General features: G+C 49.1%; 1 protein-coding gene across 1 annotated transcript in view; it reads right to left on the minus strand.

Moving 5' to 3' along the window:
• Positions 1 to 22,778, minus strand: part of Plcg2 (phospholipase C gamma 2) — a 134,649-nt gene that overhangs the window by 56,436 nt on the left and 55,435 nt on the right. Inside the window, exons 5-10 of the mRNA XM_052167117.1 lie at positions 22,066 to 22,113; positions 13,318 to 13,402; positions 12,044 to 12,127; positions 5,491 to 5,534; positions 4,843 to 4,915; positions 1,132 to 1,233 (exon numbers count right to left, since the gene is read on the minus strand). Coding sequence (XP_052023077.1) covers positions 1,132 to 1,233; positions 4,843 to 4,915; positions 5,491 to 5,534; positions 12,044 to 12,127; positions 13,318 to 13,402; positions 22,066 to 22,113 — 436 coding nt within the window. The remainder of the gene's footprint in view (positions 1 to 1,131; positions 1,234 to 4,842; positions 4,916 to 5,490; positions 5,535 to 12,043; positions 12,128 to 13,317; positions 13,403 to 22,065; positions 22,114 to 22,778) is intronic.

Raw genomic sequence — 22,778 nt, forward strand, 5'->3', positions numbered from 1 at the left:
ATATGAGAACATCAAAGGGTGGAAAGACAACAGGCCTGGGGGCTCAGGTCTGTGATCTGGGATGCTCAGGAGGATTAGAGTCAAGGCTTGTCTGGGCTACAGGGAGTTCAGGTCCAGCCTGGGCAAATTACTGAGAACCCACCTCAAAGCAAAAAGAAAAGGGGGGCGGGGGCTGGGGATTAGCTTAGCGGTAGGATGCTTGGCTAATGTGTCCAAAGCCCTGAGTTCAAAACTGAGAAATGCTGAACTTAAAATGGAAACAGAAAATAAGGGACACAGTTTCCTAGCCCAACTCCTGGCAGCTTTAAAAAATAAAAGAGAAGAGAAGAGGGTTGGAGACATGGCTTCATGGGTAAAGACAGCATGAAGGCATGAGTTTGAACCCCAGAGCCCCCCTCCCAAAAAGCTGAATGTGGTGGTACATGCTGTAATCCCGTGATCCTCCACTGTGATATAAAGTGGAGATGGGGGAAGATCCCCAAAAGCCCCAGGGTCCGTGAGCCTGGTATGCAGCAGCCACGAAGAGACCCTGCTTCAAATAAGAAGGCAGACCAGGACCTATACTTAAGACTGTCCTGTGAGCTACTGGGGGTGTGGAGGGGGGACAAAATTAACAGTAAAAAACGAGTTCCACTGTTATAGGTCTGTGGTAGAGCACCTGCCTAGCATGCCGAAGGCTCTGGGTTCAGTTCCCATCACAGCAAAAACAAAGAGGCAGAGAAGGGACCAGGAACTTTCCCACCTACCCTTACCTGACATTTAAAAAAAAAATCAGAAACACTGACTGGTCCAGAGGTACATTTAACTCTCATAAACAATCCTGCTGGGCAGGCGATAACCCACGTCTCCTCTGACCCTCCTCAGCCACCTCTACAAAGTAGGGTTGTTCAGAAATGGCTGGCAAGACCATCAAGCATTTGTCCTGTTTAGTTGGTTTCTCCCTGGTAGTGGACGCCCTCTAGTGGCGAAATAGGCAATCTCACCCAGGAGAGAATCAGGAAAATGAAAGGCAGGAAATCCTGGGAAAACCACTCTCTGTGGAGTCAATCCCTGGACATCTGACAGTGGTACCTTCTAAGGGGAAGGGATGAAAGAAGTCCTGCTCACTGTGACAAGCCCCAGTCCACTCACCTCGTCCACAAACAAGAAGGGCTCTGCGGTCTCTCTCATTGTGTCGTCGATAAACTTGGTCATCCGCTCCCGGACTTTGTTCAGATCCTGAGCCCATAGCTCCTTAAAGATGTCAAAGACAACACAAAGTCACCAGAGGACAGGCAAGGTGATCAAAGACTGGACCGTCACCCAATGTCAAATCTGCTTGTCATCATCCAGAGCCACACAAGTGAGGCTCCAGCCCCCAGCATGGCCTTTGCCAGGGGTGAGCCTTCCGCATGGGTCACCTGTTCTCACCATCATTCAGCAGCAACCACAGTGTGAACACAGCCACAGGCCAAATACAGGAAAACCAGCATAGCTGCATCCCAATAAAGCTTTACCTAAACGGTAAAGGAACGACAAACCATGATCTGGCAAGAACTTGGAGCACGGGATCACAGGTGTCAGTATGAAACAGCCCAGGGACCGTGGTGGGCTTGCTAGGGTTAACAGTTTGATTATAAAATGTCCCCCACAGGTTCATGTGTTTGAACACCTGGGTTCCCAGGTCATGGCCATTGTCTGGAAAGGCTGTGGAACCTTCCGGAGATAGGAGGCTTGCTAGGGGAAGTAGGTCGCTGGGGTTGGGTTTTGAGGTCTTATACTCCAGCCCTACTTCCTGTTCTCTACTTCCTGACTAGCGAGGTCATGTGACCAGCCCTGACTCCTGTCACCATGCTGTTCCCAATTATGATGAGGTATAGCCCATCCAAGACTAAGCCAGAATAAAGCTTACCCCATTGAAATTGCTTCTGGTCACAGCAATGAAAAAAAAAACTATACAGCCAGCCTACTGGGGTGCCTCTCCCCTTGCTCAGCCAAGGTGACAAGTTACATGCTTTCTTTGTATGTCCTCATCCATGAGAGTCCCAAAAGTTATGCACTGCACAAGTTTGGAAACAGGACCATATGGAGTCAGTTGTGTGCTTAGCACAGTGCTCTCTACTACAGGAAACCTCCAGTTCCTGGTAGTTTGTTCTAACAGCCCCATCCCCGTATGGTCCTCTAGTCTGCCCCACCCAACAAGTCACATAATGTCACTGTCACTTAGAGAAGAGGACACAGGCTAAGGATGACTTCAAGAGGATCCCAGGTCTCCATAGCTCATAGGAAGCAGGGTTTGTTTCCGTATCACTCAACTTGGGAAAAAGAACTTAGATGGACACCTCACATCCCCTCCTCTAGGGGTCAACCAGGCAGAGCCACCCAGACAGACAAATCCAGCTCCACTAGCAGATTCAGCACACAGCAGAAACCTTTTCTTAACCAAAAGAGGACATAACATGCAATGGCTTGTTTTCCCGCTGCACACTGAAACCCCAAATATCCACAGGCAACAAGATGAAAGACGCCACAGGCCCAAGGCTGGCCAATGCCTTCTGGGTTCCGAGCATTCTTCAGCATCTCTTCTTGTATCTGAGATAAACACGTGGTTGGGGAGGAAGTGACACCGGGGAATGTCGGAAAGAACAAAAGCCCAAAGACAGACTGAAACAGAGTGGCGAGACCCTACTTCAGTAACACAGGACTGTGGTTAACTAACAAATCTCCCCAGACCACAGACACCAAAACAGCCAGCAGGCTGTGTGTTCCCTGATTGTTAACAGCATGGAGCATGCAGTTGGAGATTTAGCTCAGTGGTAGAGCACTAGCCCTGGGTTCCATCCTCAGCTGTGGGGGTGGAGGTGGGGGGAACCATGAACAGGATACTTGATGCAAACACCTTGACTCCCTGGGTGTCTCAAAGGGCATGGACAGCCTTCTCTCCTTCCTCTGCAAAGCACACACTTTTATCAAAAGGCGTAAGCACGTGCTAATAGAACTAGAGGCTGCTCTCTGGCTGGGCAGAGACGAAGTTTAGAATCCCAAGATGCTAGGGATTCAAATGTGGGATGGTAAGGTGTCCTAAGGGTAAAGGTACCTGCCACCAAGCCCAGCAACCTAAAATTTGATGGTTGAGACACTCATGGTAGGAGGAGAGCTTTTAGTGGTCCCAGCAAGCTGTCCTTAGACCGCCACATGCACACTGTGCCCAACAAAATTCACTACCCACTGTGTTTAACATCCTTGGATCTTAGGAGCTCAGGCTAAGCAAACAGAACTTCTCCTCCGTCACCCGCATTCAGTGTCCCAAGCTGACAGGTGTAGTATGCATGGCCAGCACACCAAGCCAGCACCTGCCACCGCCCGGCTGTTGACCTCGTGCCTCTCTGATCATTAGCTTCTATGCTATCATAGCACATCTTTATGATAGAGCCCAAACATGGAGTGTGAAGGCGCAGGACTGTTGTATCAGCTATTCGGGAAGTTGAGCCAAGAGGGCAGCAAGTTCAAGGCCAGCCTGGGCCACAGAGGGGATTCAAGGCCAGCTTGAGCAACTTAGTAAAACATGTCTCAAAAACATGTATCATAGGGGAACATTTAACAGCATCTGCTCGCCAGACACCAGCATGGTGCCCAAGAATACACACATACACTGGGGTGACCTTGCACCATCAGATAATGACATCTCAACAAGTAACTCCTGTGCCTCTTCCTCCACACTGGGAGCCACCATGTAGATGTCAGCTGGGGAGACTTAGCTCTCATGCCCAGAGGACCTGCACGTTTGGTCAACCTAGGCACTTACTCCCATCCAGAACGGATGGCCTTCTAGGATGACACTCCTGGGGTGACCCCAGGGGAGGAGCTGACACCGGCCAGGGTGAGGGACATCTTATTCAAGCCCTCGAGCATTTGGCCTGCCCTGGCAGAGTCCCCTGTCCTCGCTCGCTCATTGGAAGTGTTGACAGGGATTCAGTGCGCCATGTTCTTCCTTTCCAACCTGAACCCCCTTGATCTCCGTCAACTGCTCTAACTAAAAAACTTTGTGGGCTCACAGAGACTGAAGCAGCAGGCAGGGGACCTGCGTGAGTGTGCACCAGGTCCTCTGGCTGTTCCCTGGCTGTTCCCTGGGTGTTCCCTGGCTGTTCCCTGGCTGTTCCTGTGGAACTCCTAACAGTGCGAGCAGGTGTGTCTCTGACTCTTTTGCCTGCTCTTGAGGCTCCTTTCCTCCTACTGGGTGGCATTGTCCAGCCTCCATATGAGGGCTTTTGCCGTGTCTTGGTGTATGTTGTTTTGTCCTGTTTAGCTACTGTTTCTTGGAGGCCTGCTCTTTTCTGAAGAGGAAAGGGGTGGGAAGTAGATCTGGAGAAGAGGGGAGGTGGGGGGAGAGCTGGGAGAGTTGGGAGAGAAAAACTGTAGTCGGGATGTATTGTTCAAGAGAAGAATCTATTTTCAAGGAAGGAAGAAAGGAAGGAAGGAAGGGGCTGGAGAGATGGCTCAGCAGTTAGGAGCACTGGCTGCTCTTCCAGAGGTCCTGAGTTCAGTTCCCAGCAACCACATGGTGGCTCACAACCATCTGTAATGGGATCCACTGCCCTCTTCTGGTGTGTCTGAAGACAGCTACAGTGTACTCATATACATGAAAGCAATGAATCATAAAAAAATAAACAAAGAAAGAAATAAACAAAGAAAAACTAAGAGAGAAACAAAGAGAGAGGGACAGACTGAGAATTTGAGGAGGCTCGGTGGTGCTGGACAGCAGTCTGAGGCCCCACCCCACCTCAGGGACAACACAGCTGTTCTATGACAGCAGGTATCCAGGAAAGTACTTTGTACTGACACCCCATCTCACAATCCTCTCACCTGCTGTTCATGTAAAAGAAACCTCTGGAAGTCCTGCAGGTAGACAGCTGAGGCGTCGGGCCGGTCTGTGTTCCTGCCCTCGGAGAAATGGCACAGGGTGGTTAGAGAGAGGGACATTTACTAGGAGAGGTCCACCTCCACCCCGAACCCCAGTCCTGCTGTGCTGAGCACACCACTGACCCTCGAAGTCGAGATATAAGAGGCTCAGAGAGGGACCCCAACCAAAGAGTCTTAGGGGCCCCAGACAGCACTGGGGAGCTCTAGGAGGTCTGAGGAGCACAGTAGAGTGTGGAGTCCACAGACTGATAGAATGGAACCAGAAGACCAGAGCTGCAGGAGACAGAGGGAAGGAAAACATCCGGAAGAGAAGAGGCGGGGATGGAGAAAAGAGAAACCTATTGGTTTGTCACATCCCTTGAAGCTTCAGGAAGAATCTTAGTTCATGGTCCTGCCTACAGAATCTTCTAGACCTCCCTCACAACACTCCACATCCTAGGGATTCTGTTCATTCGCTCATACTGTCCTACAACCTGGGGTCAGTAACTGCACATGGTACCCCCACCCCCACCCCTGCCCCCTGCCCCTCACCACCAGAGCTACAAGGACACAGAGGCCCTGAACAGCGGCCACGTGTCAGAGGTGTCTCACCCTAGGATGAACACAGAGGAGTCTTTTTTGAATTCGTCAAGGATCTGAAACGAGAAACGTGCAGACAATAAGAACACTGGACAAATCAGTTCATACCAGTGAGGTTTCTGTTAAGTTATCAGTGGGCCAAAGAAATGGTTCAGCAGTCAGGAGCGTTTGTTGCCCTTGCAGAAGATGCGGGTTTGGTTCTCAGAGCTGACATGACAGCTCACAGCCATCTATAACTCTGCTTCCAGAGATCCAACGCCCTCCTCTGGCCTCTGTGGGTACCAGGCACACACATGGTGACATATGTGCCTGCAAGCAAGATTCTCATGGACATAAAATAAAATAAATCTGAAGAATAATAAAGGGAAAATTACTTTAAAAATTTTCTCGAGGCAAGTGCCCTGGTTAGTTTTTTGCCGGCTTTGCACAAGCTGGAGTCATTTGGGAAGACAGGCCTCAGTTGAGTAACTGCCTGCAGGCAAGCTTGTAGTGCATTTTCTTGATTAATAATTAATATAAGTGGGCCCAGCCTACGGCGAGTGGTGACACCCCTGGGCAGATGGCCCTGGGCACGCTGAGCAAGCCAGTCAGTAGCACCCCTCATGGCTTCGGCTTTAGTTCCCGCCCTGCTTGAGTTCCTTCCCTCAGTGATGGAGTGCAGCCTTAGAGCTGTAAAATCAAAGAAGCCCTTTCTTTCCTCTCTAAGTTGCTTTCGGCCATGGTGTTTATCATGCAATAGAAATGTTACTGAGACAACCAAGATGGCTCAGCACGAGCCAAACCCACCCATGTAGGACAGTGCCTAGACTGATCCAGGAACAGAAATCACAGCGTCTCAACAGGTGTAGAAAAAAGAAAAGTAAAATGTACTTATCAATGTGATGTTGAATGTGGTGGCACAAACTGTAATCCCAGCACTGGGAGGCTAAGGCAGGGGAGGAAGATCGTGACCTCAAGACTGACTCAGAGCACACAGGGAGACCTTGACTCAGAGAGAGAGAGAGAGAGACAGAGACAGAGACAGAGACAGAGACAGAGACAGAGAGACAGAGAGAGAAAAGGGGAGGGAAGAGAAGAGAGAAAAGAGAAGAGAAGAGGAGAGAAAAGGGAAAGAAAAGAAAAGAAAAGAAAAGAAAAGAAAAGAAAAGAAAAGAAAGAAGGAAAAGGCTGGTGGACTGGAGAGAGACGGCTCAGCAGGTTAATGGCACTTGCAGCCAAACCTTACAACCTGAGTTTGATTCCTGGGCTCCTCAGGGTAGAAGGAGAACGGAATGCCACAGGTTGTCCTCTGGTCTCTACAATCATGCCATGGCACACACACCCCTCTCATCCGGTGTCCCATGGAAGGGGGGTGGGGAAGGGGAGCTGGGAGGGAGGGAGGGAGGAAAGGAGGCCATTTAAATTGTTGTTATCGTTGTTTTAAACAAAGCCTAGAGATACACTCAGGATAGACAGCTGCTTACCTGGGTTTGATCCCTAGCACTGTACACACACACACACACACACACACACATACATATCACAAACACCATACACACCGCACAAACAACACACAATATACAACACACACATAGTATACATACACACCACACACACATATACACACCACACATACACATACCACATCAACAAAACAGCAGACATCACACATATACACACCACACACACATGCATACACGCCATATACATATACACTACATGCATACACACTGACACACTTGCACATTAACACACATGCACACACCACACATACATATACCACACATACACACACAAACCACCACTAGAGACCGCCTGCAGTATCTCTGTCACACATATCCAACTCCAGGAGCACCACTAGGCTGTCCCCACTACAGTGGACTGAGACCGTGAGTCACAACTCAGTCTCTCCTCATTGGAGGTCTTCTGTCCAGGTTCTGGGGTCCCGGGAACAAGTGGTGACTTACACTGTTCTGTGTTCCTTGCTGTGTTTCAGAAAAGGAGCGTATGCACTTGCTGAGCACGGTGCATACATACACACGTACAGGTATAGATATAGATATGCACTCACACACACATTGGGATACATGTATGCACACGGGTATACCTACACACATTTGTGTGCACACACAGACATACACACACGCTCCTGGACTGTTTCCAGCTAACAGCCTGGCAAACGCTCTGTCCACCTTGCCTGCCTGGTCAAACACAGTGATTGTGTAAAGGTGAGATGTACTGTAGGTGGAAACGGCCCTCTAGTCACTGGCCTGTGACAGATATCATAAACAGCTCTGCTTCCAACAGCCAAGTACTCTGGCCATCCACAGGCTGGGGATAGCCTGGGGTGGGGTGAAGAGGTGGGGCCGGGGGCGGGGAGTACCCAGGTACTTGGGTGTGCCATCTACTCTGGAAAGATGTCTGGAAACATCTCTCATCACCAGCCTGAAGGTTGAGCTACCCCTTCACATTCAGAAACACTGCCCCCAACTCATGTGTTCCTTTTGAGAGGGTGGGGTATCAGGCGTGGCAGGGAGATTACTGGTCTCATTTGGCACTTGGTTCACAAGCCGATTCAGGATGCAGAAAGCATTTCTTGGTGAGGCTCTGTGGTCAAATCTAATCTAATAAGAAGCGTGGGTGGACACTGGGGTCTGGGTGACTCCAGACATCTGTGAGCCTGTCCACCCCAGGAAGATGTCAGTGGGGTCAGAGGACACGTCTGTGCCAACCACAGGGCCCACCTGGGTCACACAAACAGCTACTGCTCAAGTCAGATGACTGATTTAAATAATGGAGGAATTATTCTCCTCACGCTCAAGGAAGACCCCAGCTGGACAGGGGCCGTACTAAAGGGAGAGAGGAGACAGCAAGGCCCTCAGGACTGAAGATGGGGAGCTGAGCTTTCTCAGGGCCAGAGGACAGCACAGCACGCTGACAGTCTCATCCTCTGAGGGGGTTTGGGGGGAGCCATGAGTCTCCAGGCGCCCAGGGACTGTCACCAGGATAGAAACCCACCAGAGTGTCACCTCTCACTTAAGTTTGAAGATTCCTGTCCCCCATCCCCAGCTACCTCAGGCTAGAATCATCTGCATCTCTCACCCCAAAGCAGCCCAGCAAGCCATCAGGATGCCTCAGGGAATGTGTTCCCTTCCCTTCCGACACTCTGGCCATGAACACGCTGGATGGAGCAACTGCTGGACTTACTGGGCACAGGATCCCAGGCCTGACCCCAGGTGGCCTCTCGGGGATCTGTGACCTGAGAGTTTTCACTTTTCCTGGAATGTGCTCTCACCCCAGGGGACATCACAGGACCAGAATGAGGCCAGGATGAGACAGAAACAGACCAGCCATGAAATGGCAGGAAGATTTGCCTCCAGACCACACAAGAAAATGAACGGCTGGGTGCAGTGCTGGGCGTCTGTGGTGATAAGGGTAACCCCAGCACTAGGGAGATTGCGACAGAGGATCCTGACTTTAAGGCTAGCCTGAGCTACATGGTAAGACTGTGCCTCAAAAGACAAAGTGAAGGAGGAGGGGAAGAGGAACTGACAGAGGAATGAAGATGGAGGGAGGGAAGGGGCACAAATGAACTCGCAAAGCTCTAAGTTGGCGGCTACGAATGGTGCCGGCTGGGTACATGGGGTTAACTGTATTCTTGGTCATAATGTATTACATTATTGCTTTCACACTTATTTGTGTGTGTGCATGAACATGCACACATGTGGAGGCCAGAGGACAACAAGCAGGACTCAATTTACTCTTTCTACCATGTGAGTCCCATGATAGACTCGAACTCAGGTTGTCGGATTTGGCAGCAAGCCTCTTTGCCCACTAGCCCTATCACTGGCCCTTGAAATCATTTCTGCCATAAGGGTATTTAAGAATTTAACAGAAAGCATCCGTGCCTGGGCATCAAAGACAGTTGGGAAATATGAAGCCCTAGTTACAGCTGGGGACAATCAACCTCCAGCAAGGCACCCGTCTGAGCTTTGATTTCTTCATCTAACCTATCTTAGGGCTCAGAGCAGGATTAAAATGTAAGGCGCTCCGCACTGTGGCTGTCATGTGGCCTGCCAACAGAAATGCCAGCTGTCATCTGTGCTTACACTATCACCTAGCTTCATGCAGAATTAATGTATCTTCCTGCTATTGCCCAACCTTCCAAAACATCTGAGCCCTGACAGCTGCAATGCAGGCAGGTGGTTAGACACAAGGAAGAACTGGTAACTTAAAGTCAGAAACCATTTGGCTACAGATAAGCAAGTACCCATTCCCTAGATTCAGATGTAAGGATCATCGGTTTCCATGACAACTCCATAGACCCTGGAAACCCAACACTCTACCCTATCCCAGAGATCAGGAGCCAGAACGATTTGCTAATTTTGAAGGAGGCATTGATATGTACAGGAGCAGCATTGATATGTACAGGAGCAGCGTAGGTTGGGATGGTGTTATTCAAACCCTAAAACCACGGAGTCACAACATGCAGCCACCAGACTGGGTCTTCCACCTGCAGTGGCGATTACAACTCCCAGCTCAGATCTTCTCTTCTATTGAGTATAAATGAGGGGAGACTTCTGGGCAGGGCTGGGGAGGAGATGTCAGTGACCCACTTCCTTCGATGGGGTGTCAGAGAACTGTGGATGCAGGAATGGATGAACCCCAATATGGGTGGGTGGGTTCAATAGGCAGGCTGGTGGTTTTAAGAAGTCAACAATCCTCTGGGGGGGGGGGGGGTGGATACGCATGCCTTTAGTCCCAGCATTCGGGAGGCAGAGGCAAGGAAATCCCTGGGTTCAAAGCTAGCCTTGGTCTGTAAAGTGAATTCCAGAACAGTCAAGTTACACAGACAAACCCTGTCTTGAAAACCAAAAAAAAAAAAAAAAAAAAAAAAAAAAAAAAAAGAAGAGGAGGGAGGGGAGGAGAAGGAGGAGGAAGAAGAGGAGGAAGAGGGAGAGGAAGAGAAGGAGGAAGAAGAGGAAGAAGGAAGAAGAGGAGAAAAAGAGAAAGAGGAAGAAGAGATAGAAGACAAAGAAGAGAAGAAAGAGGAGAGGAAGCAGAAGTGGAAGAAGAAGAGGAAGGAAAAGCAGAAGTAGAAGAAGAAAACTTAAAACTCTTAAACTTAAAGCTTAAAACTCTGGGTTTTAAATTTTAAAAAGGCAAACCAAGAATAAGATGTCAACTCAGGCGCCATGTGGCATTCTGAACACTAGGGGGCGACCTTGGCATGGCTGAATGTTTCCACAGGGTTCCGCCAAGCACATTCCAGGGAGAATAGAGTCCACAAACCTCAGTGTATCCTTCCACCCCACCCCCACTCCCTCTCCTCCTTCTCACCCCCTCCTTTCTTCCATCCACCCTCCCCTTCCTCGCCTTCTCTCCTCTTCCTAACATGCACAAAAGCCTACACAAAAACATTTTCTTATTTTAAAGTTGTAATAAAAAAAAAAGTTAAGGCTTTGGGGAGCCTGAAGTAGGAGGAGAGTTTGAGGCCAACCTGAGCCACATAGCAGGTTCTAAGACAGCCTGGGCTACTAGCAAGGTCACTTCAACATGAAAAAGTGTAAGCTGAAATACAACTTGGATTGGGGATGAGACATGGTGTCTTTACAACAACAGAAAGTGGCTAAGAAGGGACTTTAAGTGAGGTTTAATGAGGCATCCAAGTAGGGACACAGAAGACAGTGGCAAAGTGTATGTTATGTATATGTGGTCCTAGATTTAATATATACACATATTTACATATATTTACTATATACATGGTAACATATATTCTGTCCCTATAAATTGCATGTGATCTGCTTTTTTTTATTTTGATTTTATAGGAGTTTACGCTTTAAGATAATTCCAGGAGTCTCAGAAGAGACTCTGAATTTTACAGCAGTCTCGGGGCTGAAGGACCCTGGGGACTTTTGAAATTGGACTGAATGCATTTTAATGGTGATGTGGCTACATGCCTATTTGGCCAGGGAGTGGGATATGCTGGTTTGAATAAAAATGACCTCCATAGGCACATACACATAGGGTCCAGACATGTTTGGTCCCCAGTTGAATAACTTTGTAAGGATTAAGGGGTACGGTCTAGCACATACAAAGCCCTGCCCCCTCCTGACCCTATAGCCTGCCTGGGGTAACTCACTATAATCCCAGCACTCACGGGATAGACGAGAGAGGATTGGAAGTTCAAGGCCACCTTGGCATGAAGTTTGAGGTCAGCCTGGACTACAGAAGACCCTGTCTCAAAAATAAACTCATAAAATCATAAAACTCAGAGACGGCTATGAATAGCTTGCCAGATTCCTGTCCTGTGTGATCTAACAGCGTGGTGTGCATTATACTGTATTTTTTTTCATACACTCAAGAGTTCCGATCAAATTTATGGCCACAGAATTCCCACCAGGAAGATCAGCAAGCCCCATCGCCCATCCTGTCTTCTACAGCTCCACCATGGTCACGGCCATTTGCCGGTCCCCTGAAGTCATCCACGGTGGTCACTCTCGTCTGTGCTGCCTTGACTCTGGAGAAAGCCACACCTTTCCTGCGGGCTTCTCAGAAACACAAGAAGAGCCAAGGGTCCTCTTACCGACTTTTGCTGCTCAAACATGAGTTTTTTATAGAAGAGGTGGAACTGTTCAAAACTGAGCTCGTCTTTCTGTGCGCCGATTTCCTGCAAGCACAAAAGGCAAAGATAAGCGCACGCGCAGCCATGTGAGCATGCGCAGCCGTGTCCGCCATCACGCCTCCGCCCTCCACACAAAGATGGAACGGCTGCAGTCAACCCAAAGTCCTCTGAAGGCAGCGATTCCTTAAGTTTCCTGCCTGGGAGAACACACAGGGTACCCACACCCTCAAGCTCCAGGGAACCCCAGGTGGGAAGAGTCTTAGCCTAAGACCCACAGGGGATGACTGGTCCTTTTTGGAATGAGAGATCAAGGCCAAAATAAATAAATATGTGCATGCGTATATGCATACATATGTGTGTGTACATGTGTGTGTATGTATGTATGTATAAAGAGAGAGAACCGCACAGGGCTTAGTAATAACATTTTCCTCCTCTTCTCTGTCTCTCCCGCCTACTTTCTGTCTTGATGAGGGGGAGCATGGGGGGATGGGCAGGTCCAAGAATGGCAGGGTCAGGAACAGCATAGGTCTGCTGACCCGGGAGCTCACTAGTACTCAAAAGAATGAAGTTGTTCATCAAGGGGAATCCCACGAATGACACTGATATGAGAGATGAACCTCCTATGGGGGCTCTCCTATCACGTGTTCATTTCCTGACAGCGTCTCTCCGTGGCAAAGAGGCACCTTCCTCTCCTCCATCCATCCTTGCCCCCTGCATCCCATCATTCCTGGGGCAGAGAGGCTTTGCTGGCCGTCCCACCCGCAGCTCAAGAGCACAGCCTACTTCAGTGATGGGAGAAGAGAAGGAGGACCACAGTTAGGAAAATGAGCTGTTGAAGAGAAAGGACAAATACAATGGCAGATGTCCCTGGAACCCTCTCGAAGGCTCGAGAGGGTTCCAGGGACATCTGCCACAGCAATTTGCAAAGGACCCATGTTCTCCTGTGACTAAGGTAAAGGAAGGTCCAGGAAATGCTGAAAGGCAGACTGGTTGACGCAGATCTGCACAGAAGTTTCAAGTCACACATCCAGCAACATAGTCTTCACTTGTTCCCTCCTCAGGAAATCCTCCCATTAACAGTCACAGGGTTCCACTGGATGGACCAGGACTAACGTGCTCCGGAGGCACAGGACCCGGTTGTGCTCCATGCCACAGAGCCCCAGGCCAGCATGGGTTCCTGAGTGAGGCACTAAGCAAGCCTAAATCCGCATCCCCGGCTGAGCCGCCATACTTACCACCAGCTTGTCCTTGAGAAACTTGATGCCGCTCACTTTGAAGTTGACCAGGGGCAAGATGGCCTTCAGCTCCCGGAGGCTGATGCTGCAAAGAAGGAGATCTCCGGTCCATCAGCCTCGGGGGCCAGAGTGGGAGGCATTGAACAATCTACCAACACCCGCCTTGGCATCCCTCCAGGAGAAAACCAACTAGAAACAAGACCCTTGGGACCAGAAGAAAAGGACAGCCTGATTGATGGTGGAGGTTGGTCCCTACCCCTTAGTGATGGTGTAGACATGGATCACAGGGGAGAGGACTCTGGAAGCAAATGCTGTGGGAGACCCAATGTGGTATGTAGAACACTGTGAGCATCTGACACCCGAAAGAGTCTTGGAAAAAAACTCATGTGGTTTCAAAGCGGAGTGAACCAAGCAGGGGCAGATGGGAAGGCAGGTGGTACCTGGTATGTGCCAGGCAGCTTGGTGTCATCTAAGGTGTGGCACTTCTCCATCCTACTCCCATTTATTTACACACACGCACACACACACACACACACACACACCACAAAGCACCAAGCTCCAGCCTCATGGTTCAGAGTGGGTGGAGGCTGCAGCTGGGGACAGGGTGGACAGTGGCAACCTAGATCCTAACCATATCCCGCAACAGTCACCAAGCTGGTACACCCGGTATCAGAATTTTCCAGAAGTTGCTCCTGGAATTCTAGAAGCTTCTAGTGAAGAGGAAAGTGAGAGTCAAAAAGGGGTATTGGGAACAATGAAGGTGATGCTAATGGAACCCCATCGGGTTGGGACTCTGCTCCCCGAGGTCCGGCTACAGATTCCCCAGCTTCAAAAGTCTTACAAGGCAGCTCTTAGGGCTGTCTCCACCTCCACAGAGGAAGCTCAGGGGGGCCTGTTGTGTGAGCAAGGTTAGGCCAGACTCACTGCAGTCCAGGTCAGTCAGAGCAACCACATCCAAAGGCCTTCAGGACAGCAGACCAGAAATGAGGGTGCCGGATGGGTCACCGGTAAGAGATGTGGGTCCTTCCGGCCAGAGATCCAAGCATCCAGTAGAGCTAGAGAGGACTGCATACTCAAGAAGAACCCTGCCCCCCAGGGATGGGCAGAAATGTATCCACAGCTCCGCACTATCCACTCGGCCTTGGTCATCAGAAGAGCCGCACATGTGACTCCGCCCGCGCTCTACAGCAGGCACACCCAGCCTTCTTGTCCCCTTGCCCTCCCACTCTGGCACAAGGCTCCTGTGGAAGTTATGAGGCCCGTATGCTTACAGATAAGCACTAGGGAATCCAGGAATGTTAAAATCATGGGGTAGTCCCTCCAAGGGAAGAGATGTAAAACCTGTTTTCTACCCAGAAGACTGGGAATGGTTACAGCCTGGGGACCTCAGACCTGGCTCCCCAGACTCTTAGATGTTTCTCAGCCATCCTCCCAAGGCCCCTTATCTTAAGTATTATCTCTCCATCTATAAAATCCATCTCTCTGGAAGGGGTCACATAGACTTTACAAAGACGTTTCAATGCAGTCATGCCGTAAGCTTTATTGTACACACAGGATTGAGTTGGTCATCATCCAAAAATCTTTTTTTTTTTCCAAATTGTGCTGTACTTAAATGTGCCTGAAAGGAACTGCCCAGTGTCAGACACGCAAAGCTTGAACCAGCACTCGCTACTGAGTTGTGCTGAACTGGACTCCCCACTTGTCTTGCACAGAGCACAGACTCTGCTGGCCATGGCGTCTGCAGGGGCACCCACGGGCTCCCACCACTGGGCCAAGAGGTCTATCTGTGCAGAGATGCCAGCAGACTACAGAAGGTGCCTCAGAGGGTGACATTCCTCTTGGCCAGGGCAGGATAAAGATATGTGAGCGGCAGGTGCCACATGGCAAGACACAGGAGAAAAAGATGGAGAACGTGGGGGTGAAGGAGGAAAGTCCGAGGCTCCAGGAGCCCAGGCTGCACCAGTAAAGGAAATGCCCACATCCAGAAACTGAGAGTAAGAAGGAGGGGATCCAAGAGTCAATGCAGCTATTTAGGGACTGCGTAACAGAGCAGGCGCAGGAGTCAAGAGCCCCTGAGACGCTGAACCCGTGCACTCCAACCGGATTCCTATCCAAAGGCACTGCAGAAGCAGGGACCAAAGGGCTATTTCAGGTTCTTCAAGATAGGAACAACCCAAGCTCCCCTCCCAGAACTCTCTCCTCACTCCCATCTCTAGCAACACCCACCCACCCAAGCACTCCCCAGTACCTGGAGGGAAGGAAGTCAGTAACTCTTAGCTACACCTGCCTCATAAGATGGAGAGACCCATCCCATAGCAAAGGCCCCCCCAGTACCTGGTGACAGGTCCCAGCATACGTAGAAAGCAGATTAGACTCTCTGGACCTTCATTCCAGAGAGCTGGTGGGCTGTGTCAGAACCCCACCCCCACTCTCACCCCAGGAGTAATAGCCAGTCCTGCTGCCTGCGCTCCCAGCATCCTCTTCCTGGACACAAACCAGTAACTCGGATCCTATCCTAGGGCTCAACCAAAAACCGGGGTGACCCCTTTGGGGAGCTACATCAAAAGGCAACTTCTCCCAAGGGGCAGCTGACACCTGTCTTTCATGCAGACATCATCAACCAATCACCAGAAAGCCCAGCTGGGTCCTTGGAGTCTGCAAGGCTACACCCACCACCAGAGGAGCCCCTGAGACCTGCCTGCTCACCCACAGCTATTTATAATAACAACAACAATAAATATTTAATATGGAATGTTTTCTGTAAGCCAGGCACTTCACAATGTGACCTCATTGAATCCCACAAACCAGCATCTAGTCAGGATGCAAGGTGGAGGGTGATGTCAGGGCTCTCTGTAGATAGGGAAACTGAGGAAGAATCATCAATTACCCAAAATACCACATGAGTAGTGTTACAGCTTCAATGACTGTCTGTCTGTCTGTCTGCCTGTCTCTCTCTGTCTCTTTCTCTCTCCCTGTTCCTGTGTGTGTGTCTGTGTCTGTGTGTATACATGTTCACATGTGTTATACATGCCTGTGTGTGTGTATGTGCATGCAAAGTGTGTGTGCATGTTTGTGCATGTGTGTGTGTCTGTGTCTGTGTGTATACATGTTCACATGTGTTATACATGCCGGTGTGTGTGCACGCACAAGTGTGTACATGTGTGTATGCACATGCATGCATACATGTGCATGTGTGTATGCACATGCATACATGTGCATGTGTGTATGCACATGCACAAGTGTGTGTGTGTGTGTGTGTGTGTGTGTGTGTGTGTGTGTGTGTGTTTAGGGACAGGCTCTCACCATGTAGTCCTCAGCATCTGAGGGCAAAGATGACAGGTGTGTGCCTCCAAACATGGCTAACCTCATCAAAACCGTCTAGAGTGGTGCCTGTGTTCTCTATTTGTTGCTGGCCAGCACACCAGCAGCCAACCACACACTGCTACTGTGATCGATGAACTGGGCCACCCGCTGTATCCATTACCGGCCCATGTACTCAGCAACCCCTACATTCACTGTACAGATCAAGGTCCCTGCTTCTTCAAGCTGTTTAGGGACCACTACTTCCCAAGGATTAGTCAAAATGCAAATTCTTCAGGTCTGGACCCACACACACACACATTTAAACTCCTCTGAGGAGGAGGAAGAGAGCTGATTTGTTGTGCCCTCAGGATTGAGAATTCCTTTCCCTTCAGAACTTACTTCTCACCCCTAGGTTATGTAGTGAAACATTGTCTCAAAAGAAATTGCTGTGACTCGAGAAGTTACACTGGCTACTCTTCCAGAAGACCAGGGGTTCCATTCCCCACACCCACCCTGCAGCTCACAGCCATATGTAACTCCAGTTCCAAGGGATCCTACCTGGCCTCCCTTGAGCACCAGATACACACACAGTGTGCACACATACATGCAAACACATACTTATACACATAAAATAAACCACTTTTATAAAAATCCCATACCTACAATAATGAAGAGTACAATGGAATCCGCGCAGGTGCACTTCAGTTATCAACCACATGAAACCTATTTGCATCCGGAAGCTACATGGGCTCTCCCACCTGCAGCACCGCCCCTCCCACATCCCTGCAGACCCAACAGTCTTCCCTTGTTCCCTGTGGACCTGAACGATGCAAATTCAGTGGTATAACCCAGGGGGCAGGGATGGAGGGAAATCATGTTGGTAAGGGTGAGGAAGAAATAAACCACCTGTGTGAGGACATCACCATTATGGAAAACAGCAGAGGAGTTCCTGGGAATATTAACCAGTTCCCAAGGCTCCAACAGGAAGGACAGGACCCCCTGCAGGTGTCTCTACCCATGCATGTACCCTGAGTCACGATGGCAGGAGACCAAGAGAAAGCAAACTTTGGAATATTATTCAGCCTCAAAAAATAAAGTGGTTCTACTGCTCCAGAAACAGAGGCAGGAGGATGGCAAGTCCAAGGCTTGCTGCCTAGACAGCCGTGTGAGACCCTGTCTCTCAAAAGAGAAAGAAAAAAGAAGGCTTCAAGAAGGGTGTGGCTCCACGGCGCTTGCCCACAGTGGGGATAAGCCTTTTGAGAGCCTTACTCCTAGTAAAATAAGAGTGAAGGAAGGGTGGAAGGGGCAGGGCGTTAGGGTTCCATTTATAGGAGGGAAAGAAGCAGCCAAATCAAACAGGGCGTGGCTCCCAGGACCCCCTTGAGGGAGGTATTAGCATACAGGTGATTCTGCTAGGCTCCTCCCAGCTCACGTCATCATTGGCCCCTCTCCCTCTCTCCCCACACCCCACCCCGCCCCCAGCCCTCATGGCTCTGCTCCAGTCTGCCTGCCTCTCCCCCTTCTCCACGTCCCTTCTCCAAGTAGAGACCAAGAAAGGCAGAGAGAAAGAGGAGCAGAGGCCCGCCGCCATGAGCATGTGGAGAGAGGGGGAGGGGAATGGGGAGGCGGGGACCAGGCGAGAAGACAAGGGTAAAGAGAGAGTGGAGGGGACAAGCAGCCTCTTTTATAGTGAATCTGGTACACCTGGCCGTTGCCAGGTAACTGTGGAGCGTAGCTTAGACAAAATGCTAACTCTCACTCCCTCCCTTCCCCCAAATAAACCTCCCTATACCAGGAGAGATTTCTCTGCAGGGTGCCTTGGCATGGGCCGGCCAGGTACCCCCACCTGTCGCCTGCTGCATTGTATTTCATAAGGGGGGGAGGGGTCTGTGGAGTCATGATTTAGTGAAGGCTATGAGATGGAATTCGCTATCCACTCAGGAGATGGGACACACCAACAGCTGCACAGTTTATGAACGCAATTAACCCCACAGAACTGTGCACTTAAAATTCTTACAAGGGAAGTGTGATGCTGTACAAGCCTTACCCTCATTTTAAATTCTTTTTTCTTTCTTATTGCAACGTTATTGGCTAGGATAAGGAACAATGCCTACACTATATTAATATATGCAAATATGTTGCATATATGCAAATATTTTACATATATGCAAATGGCCTGCTTTCTCGGGGCCTCGGTGTCTTCACATGTAAAATGGGTGCCTAGCTCAGTGATTGGCTGGAAGCATTTGGTTGGCATGCGATGTGCCTAATACAGTGGCTGTTGCCAAGCAAGTCCATCACAAAAGCCAGCTGCTACCATTTTGCCCTAGAAGTTAGAGGCTGGACGGGGCTTGGGCCAAGGAAAACATCTGCGGTTCGGGCTCTGCCTGAGCTGGGCCAGTTCATTCTTGCCTTTGGCAGCTCCTGCTTTCCTCTGGGAAACAGGCTGAGTCAGAGGCTGTGGGAGACAGGAAAGGGAGGGAAACTGGCCAGGCCGCCCCTTCTGGAGAACTCTAGTCAAAGTTACTTTTGAAGTATCCCTGAAGCCTCCTAGAGAAGGTGAGACTTTCTCAGTGCTGACAAGCAGCAGAGCCTACTGAGAGAAAAGATGGGTGGAGGGATAGCCAGGAACCACCCCCAGAAACAGGTCCTCTCCTGGGCTAAGGGGAAGATGGGTTTCTAGGCAGGATTTGAAGAATTCATCCCCAGCAAGGAGCAGGCATCCATCTCTGCTCCAGATAAAAGACAAAAGTAAACAACTCCACCATGGTGGAGACAGTGTGACCAGAGCGAGCCCTTCTGTCACACGGAGTCAGTCCTGCACAATGAGCACAGACTCGGAGAAGACAACACCCTAAGACCTTAGTATGTAAAGCCCACAACACCCCACTAGCTCAACCCCGGTGGCACCAGAGGGGGGCAGAGACAGAGGGAAGAAAGCCTGTGGCTAGAGGTCACACGCCCTAGCTGGGTACACAAACTATAAACGAGACAGAAATGAACAAGAGACGGATAGAAGTGCCAGACACCAAGTCACCTTCACGACGCAGGGACAAAATGGGGAAGCTGATGTTGGTTAGTTTTCTCTCTGATATGAAAACCAAAATAAAGGAAAGAAAAAGAAGCTAGTTAGTTAGCTAGTTAGTTAAGGTGGGGTCTCACATGGCCCTAGCTGCCTTCCTACTCTCTCTGCAGCAGACAATGTCCATGAACTTCTGACACACACACACACACACACACACACACACCGCTTCAGCCTCCAGAGGGTCAGAAGTTGGCATGTGATGTGTCTAATACAGTGGCTGTTGCAGGGCAATCGGCGTTCTGCACCTCCGCCCTTGGTGGGATGGAAGCCGGGACGTCATGCAGGCTAGGCAAGCACTCCACCAGATAAGTCATAGTCCAGTTGCAAAATAAACCTTTTTAAACAAAAGGTCAAAGCCAGAAAAGGATTATAAACAGTTAACACCATCCAACTGCCAGGTTCTCCACACCTCTACACAGGATGGCATTTGCTTGTTTGTCTGTCTGTAGGGATCTTTTTTTTTTATAGATTTATTTACTTTATTTTATGTGTATGAGTGTGTTGCCTGTGTGTATGTATGTGCACTACATGTGAGGCTGGTGCCTGTGGATTTCAGAAGAGGGTACTCGATCTCCTGGAACTAGAGTTATAAATTGTCATGAGCCACCATGTAGGTACTAAGAATCAAACCGGAGATTGCTCTTACCTGTTGAGCCATCTCTCCAGCCCCAAGGTGGCTTTTATCACTTTATTATTAATTAGAGGAATGATGGTCAGTCACTGACTCAGAATTTAAACAAAGGGTGCTGTGGCCATTCATCCTCTAGACTAACAAAGGACAAAGACCAGTGTGGCAGGGAAAGCAGGCAGGCCAGGGCTCAGCGCCACCCCTGGAAATCCACCCTGCCACCATCCCTGCCGCCATACACCGGGAGCTGGCATCGGACAGCTAAGGATGTCCCTGACTCACATGTACAGTGCCCAAGTTCACACTCCAAGGTTGTCTTTCACAAAATTCACATGAAGTCAGAAGCCACTTTGTGTCTACCAATAGCGAAAGTGCCTGGATTAGCATTGCCTTAGCCTAAGGAAAAACCCAAACTGAGTATCTGTTTTAAAAAAAAAAAAAAAAACAAACAAACAAAAACAGGGCTGGAGAGATGGCTCAGCGGTTAAGAGTACTGACTACTCTTCTGAAGGTCCTGAGTTCAAATCCCAGCAACCACATGGTGGCTCACAACCATCCATAAGGAGCTCTGACTCCCTCTTCTGGAGTGTCTGAAGACAGCTATAGTATACTTATATATACTTATATATACTTATATATAAATAAGTATTATTTATATATAAATAAATAATAATTATACATAAATAAATATGTATACATATATACTTATTTGTTTATGTATAAATATATAGTATATATAAAATATATATTATATATTTATTATATAAATAAATATATAATATATAAATAAATATTTATATAAATATATACAGTATATATAATTTATATTATATATAAATATATACAGTATACTTATATATAAATAAATAAATAAATCTTAAAAAAAAAAACACAAAACAGAAGGTATAGGTCTCTCAGCCCAGTTACACAGGGGCCTGAGGCAGGAAGACTGAAAGATTGAAAGTTCAAAGCCAGTCAGGGCTACAGAAAGAGTTAGAGGCCGGCCTGGATGATGTGGAGAGATTCTGTCTGAAAACAAAAAGAAGCAGCTAGAGACATTAGAACCCTTGTCCAGAACCCACCAGTGGAGGGCTGTGGTCATGGCTCAGGGATTGAGTGACTGCCTAGCATGCAGAAGACCTAAGGTTCAATCCCAGGAACAGAAAGAGAGGGTGAAGGGAAGGAGAGGAAGAAGAAAGAGGGAGGTAGGAGGGAGGGAGGGAGGGAGAGAGAGAGAGAGGGAGAAAAGAAGGAAAGAGGGAGGGAGGAGAGAAGGAGGGAGGAGAGAGGGAAGGAATTAAACACAGACTCGACAGAGAGCCCTGTGTGCTGACGCAGCCCCATCCTCCAGGGACCATGAAACACACAGAAGGGCCTATCATCACATCTTACCTCATTCCTGCCTAGAGCTACACCACTGTCACCAAACAAAGCTTGCTGCTCCCTTAGGACCAGTCTTTCCCATCATACATTGCAGACACTGTGGTCACAATGTTTCCTGCTGGGTTCCCAGCCTTGGTGACAAGGCCCCAGTCCCCATGTCAAATGTCACCTCCACAGCACGCCTGGAGCTGTCCATCAGATGCTTCATTCATGAAGAGGATTTGGTCACCATCAACTCCAGAACCGGAGACCCCTTTCTACCACAGGACATGTACTGACCCACCCCACCCCACCCCACCCTCAAACACTAAAACAAGCAAGTTCAAAGAAAACTGCCAATGGGCCTTACCTGTTTCTTCGGGTTTGATCTACTGAATAAATCTGTTTGCGCAGCCAACTGCAAAGAGAATGTGACACCAAAAAGAGGGAAAGGTCAGAAAACACTGCAAGTTCAAAGAGCTCTAGGGAATGGGGACAAAGTCCCCAAAAGGAGAAGAGGGTTCTAGCATAATTCTCCACAAGGCTGCTTGGGAACCAGACAACCCCCCCGCCCCGGCTGAAGACCCCTGCCTAAGCCCCAAGGGAGCGTCCATGAGTTCTCCAAAAAGGGCCAACTCCCCACCACTAATTCCAACCAGCTGAGAAGAAAACTGGTGCATGTGGGAAGGTTTTGGTTCATTGGAAGAGGGGTAGTGACCCAGCCCTGACTCTATGCACCCATATCACACAGAAAACAGTCCTCAGAAGACCTTCACCCACTGTCATGGGGTGGCGACCTCCAGACTCAGGTTCTGTCCACTTTAATCCATTATCAAATCCTTTCAGGAGAAAGACCTACCCTTCACATATGTGTACATGCATAGATGCCCACATACATACACACCACCTAGAAACACATATGTACACACATGCACTGTGAACATATATGCACAGATACACAAATATATACATATCTACACATAGACATACACACACATAAATACATGCACATGATAGGCCTATAGAAGAATGTACATGAACAGATATTTATATGCAGATATTTGTATGCAGATATACACAGAA

Source organism: Apodemus sylvaticus, chromosome 21 (genome assembly GCF_947179515.1).
Source record: "Apodemus sylvaticus chromosome 21, mApoSyl1.1, whole genome shotgun sequence".
NCBI lineage: Eukaryota > Metazoa > Chordata > Mammalia > Rodentia > Muridae > Apodemus > Apodemus sylvaticus.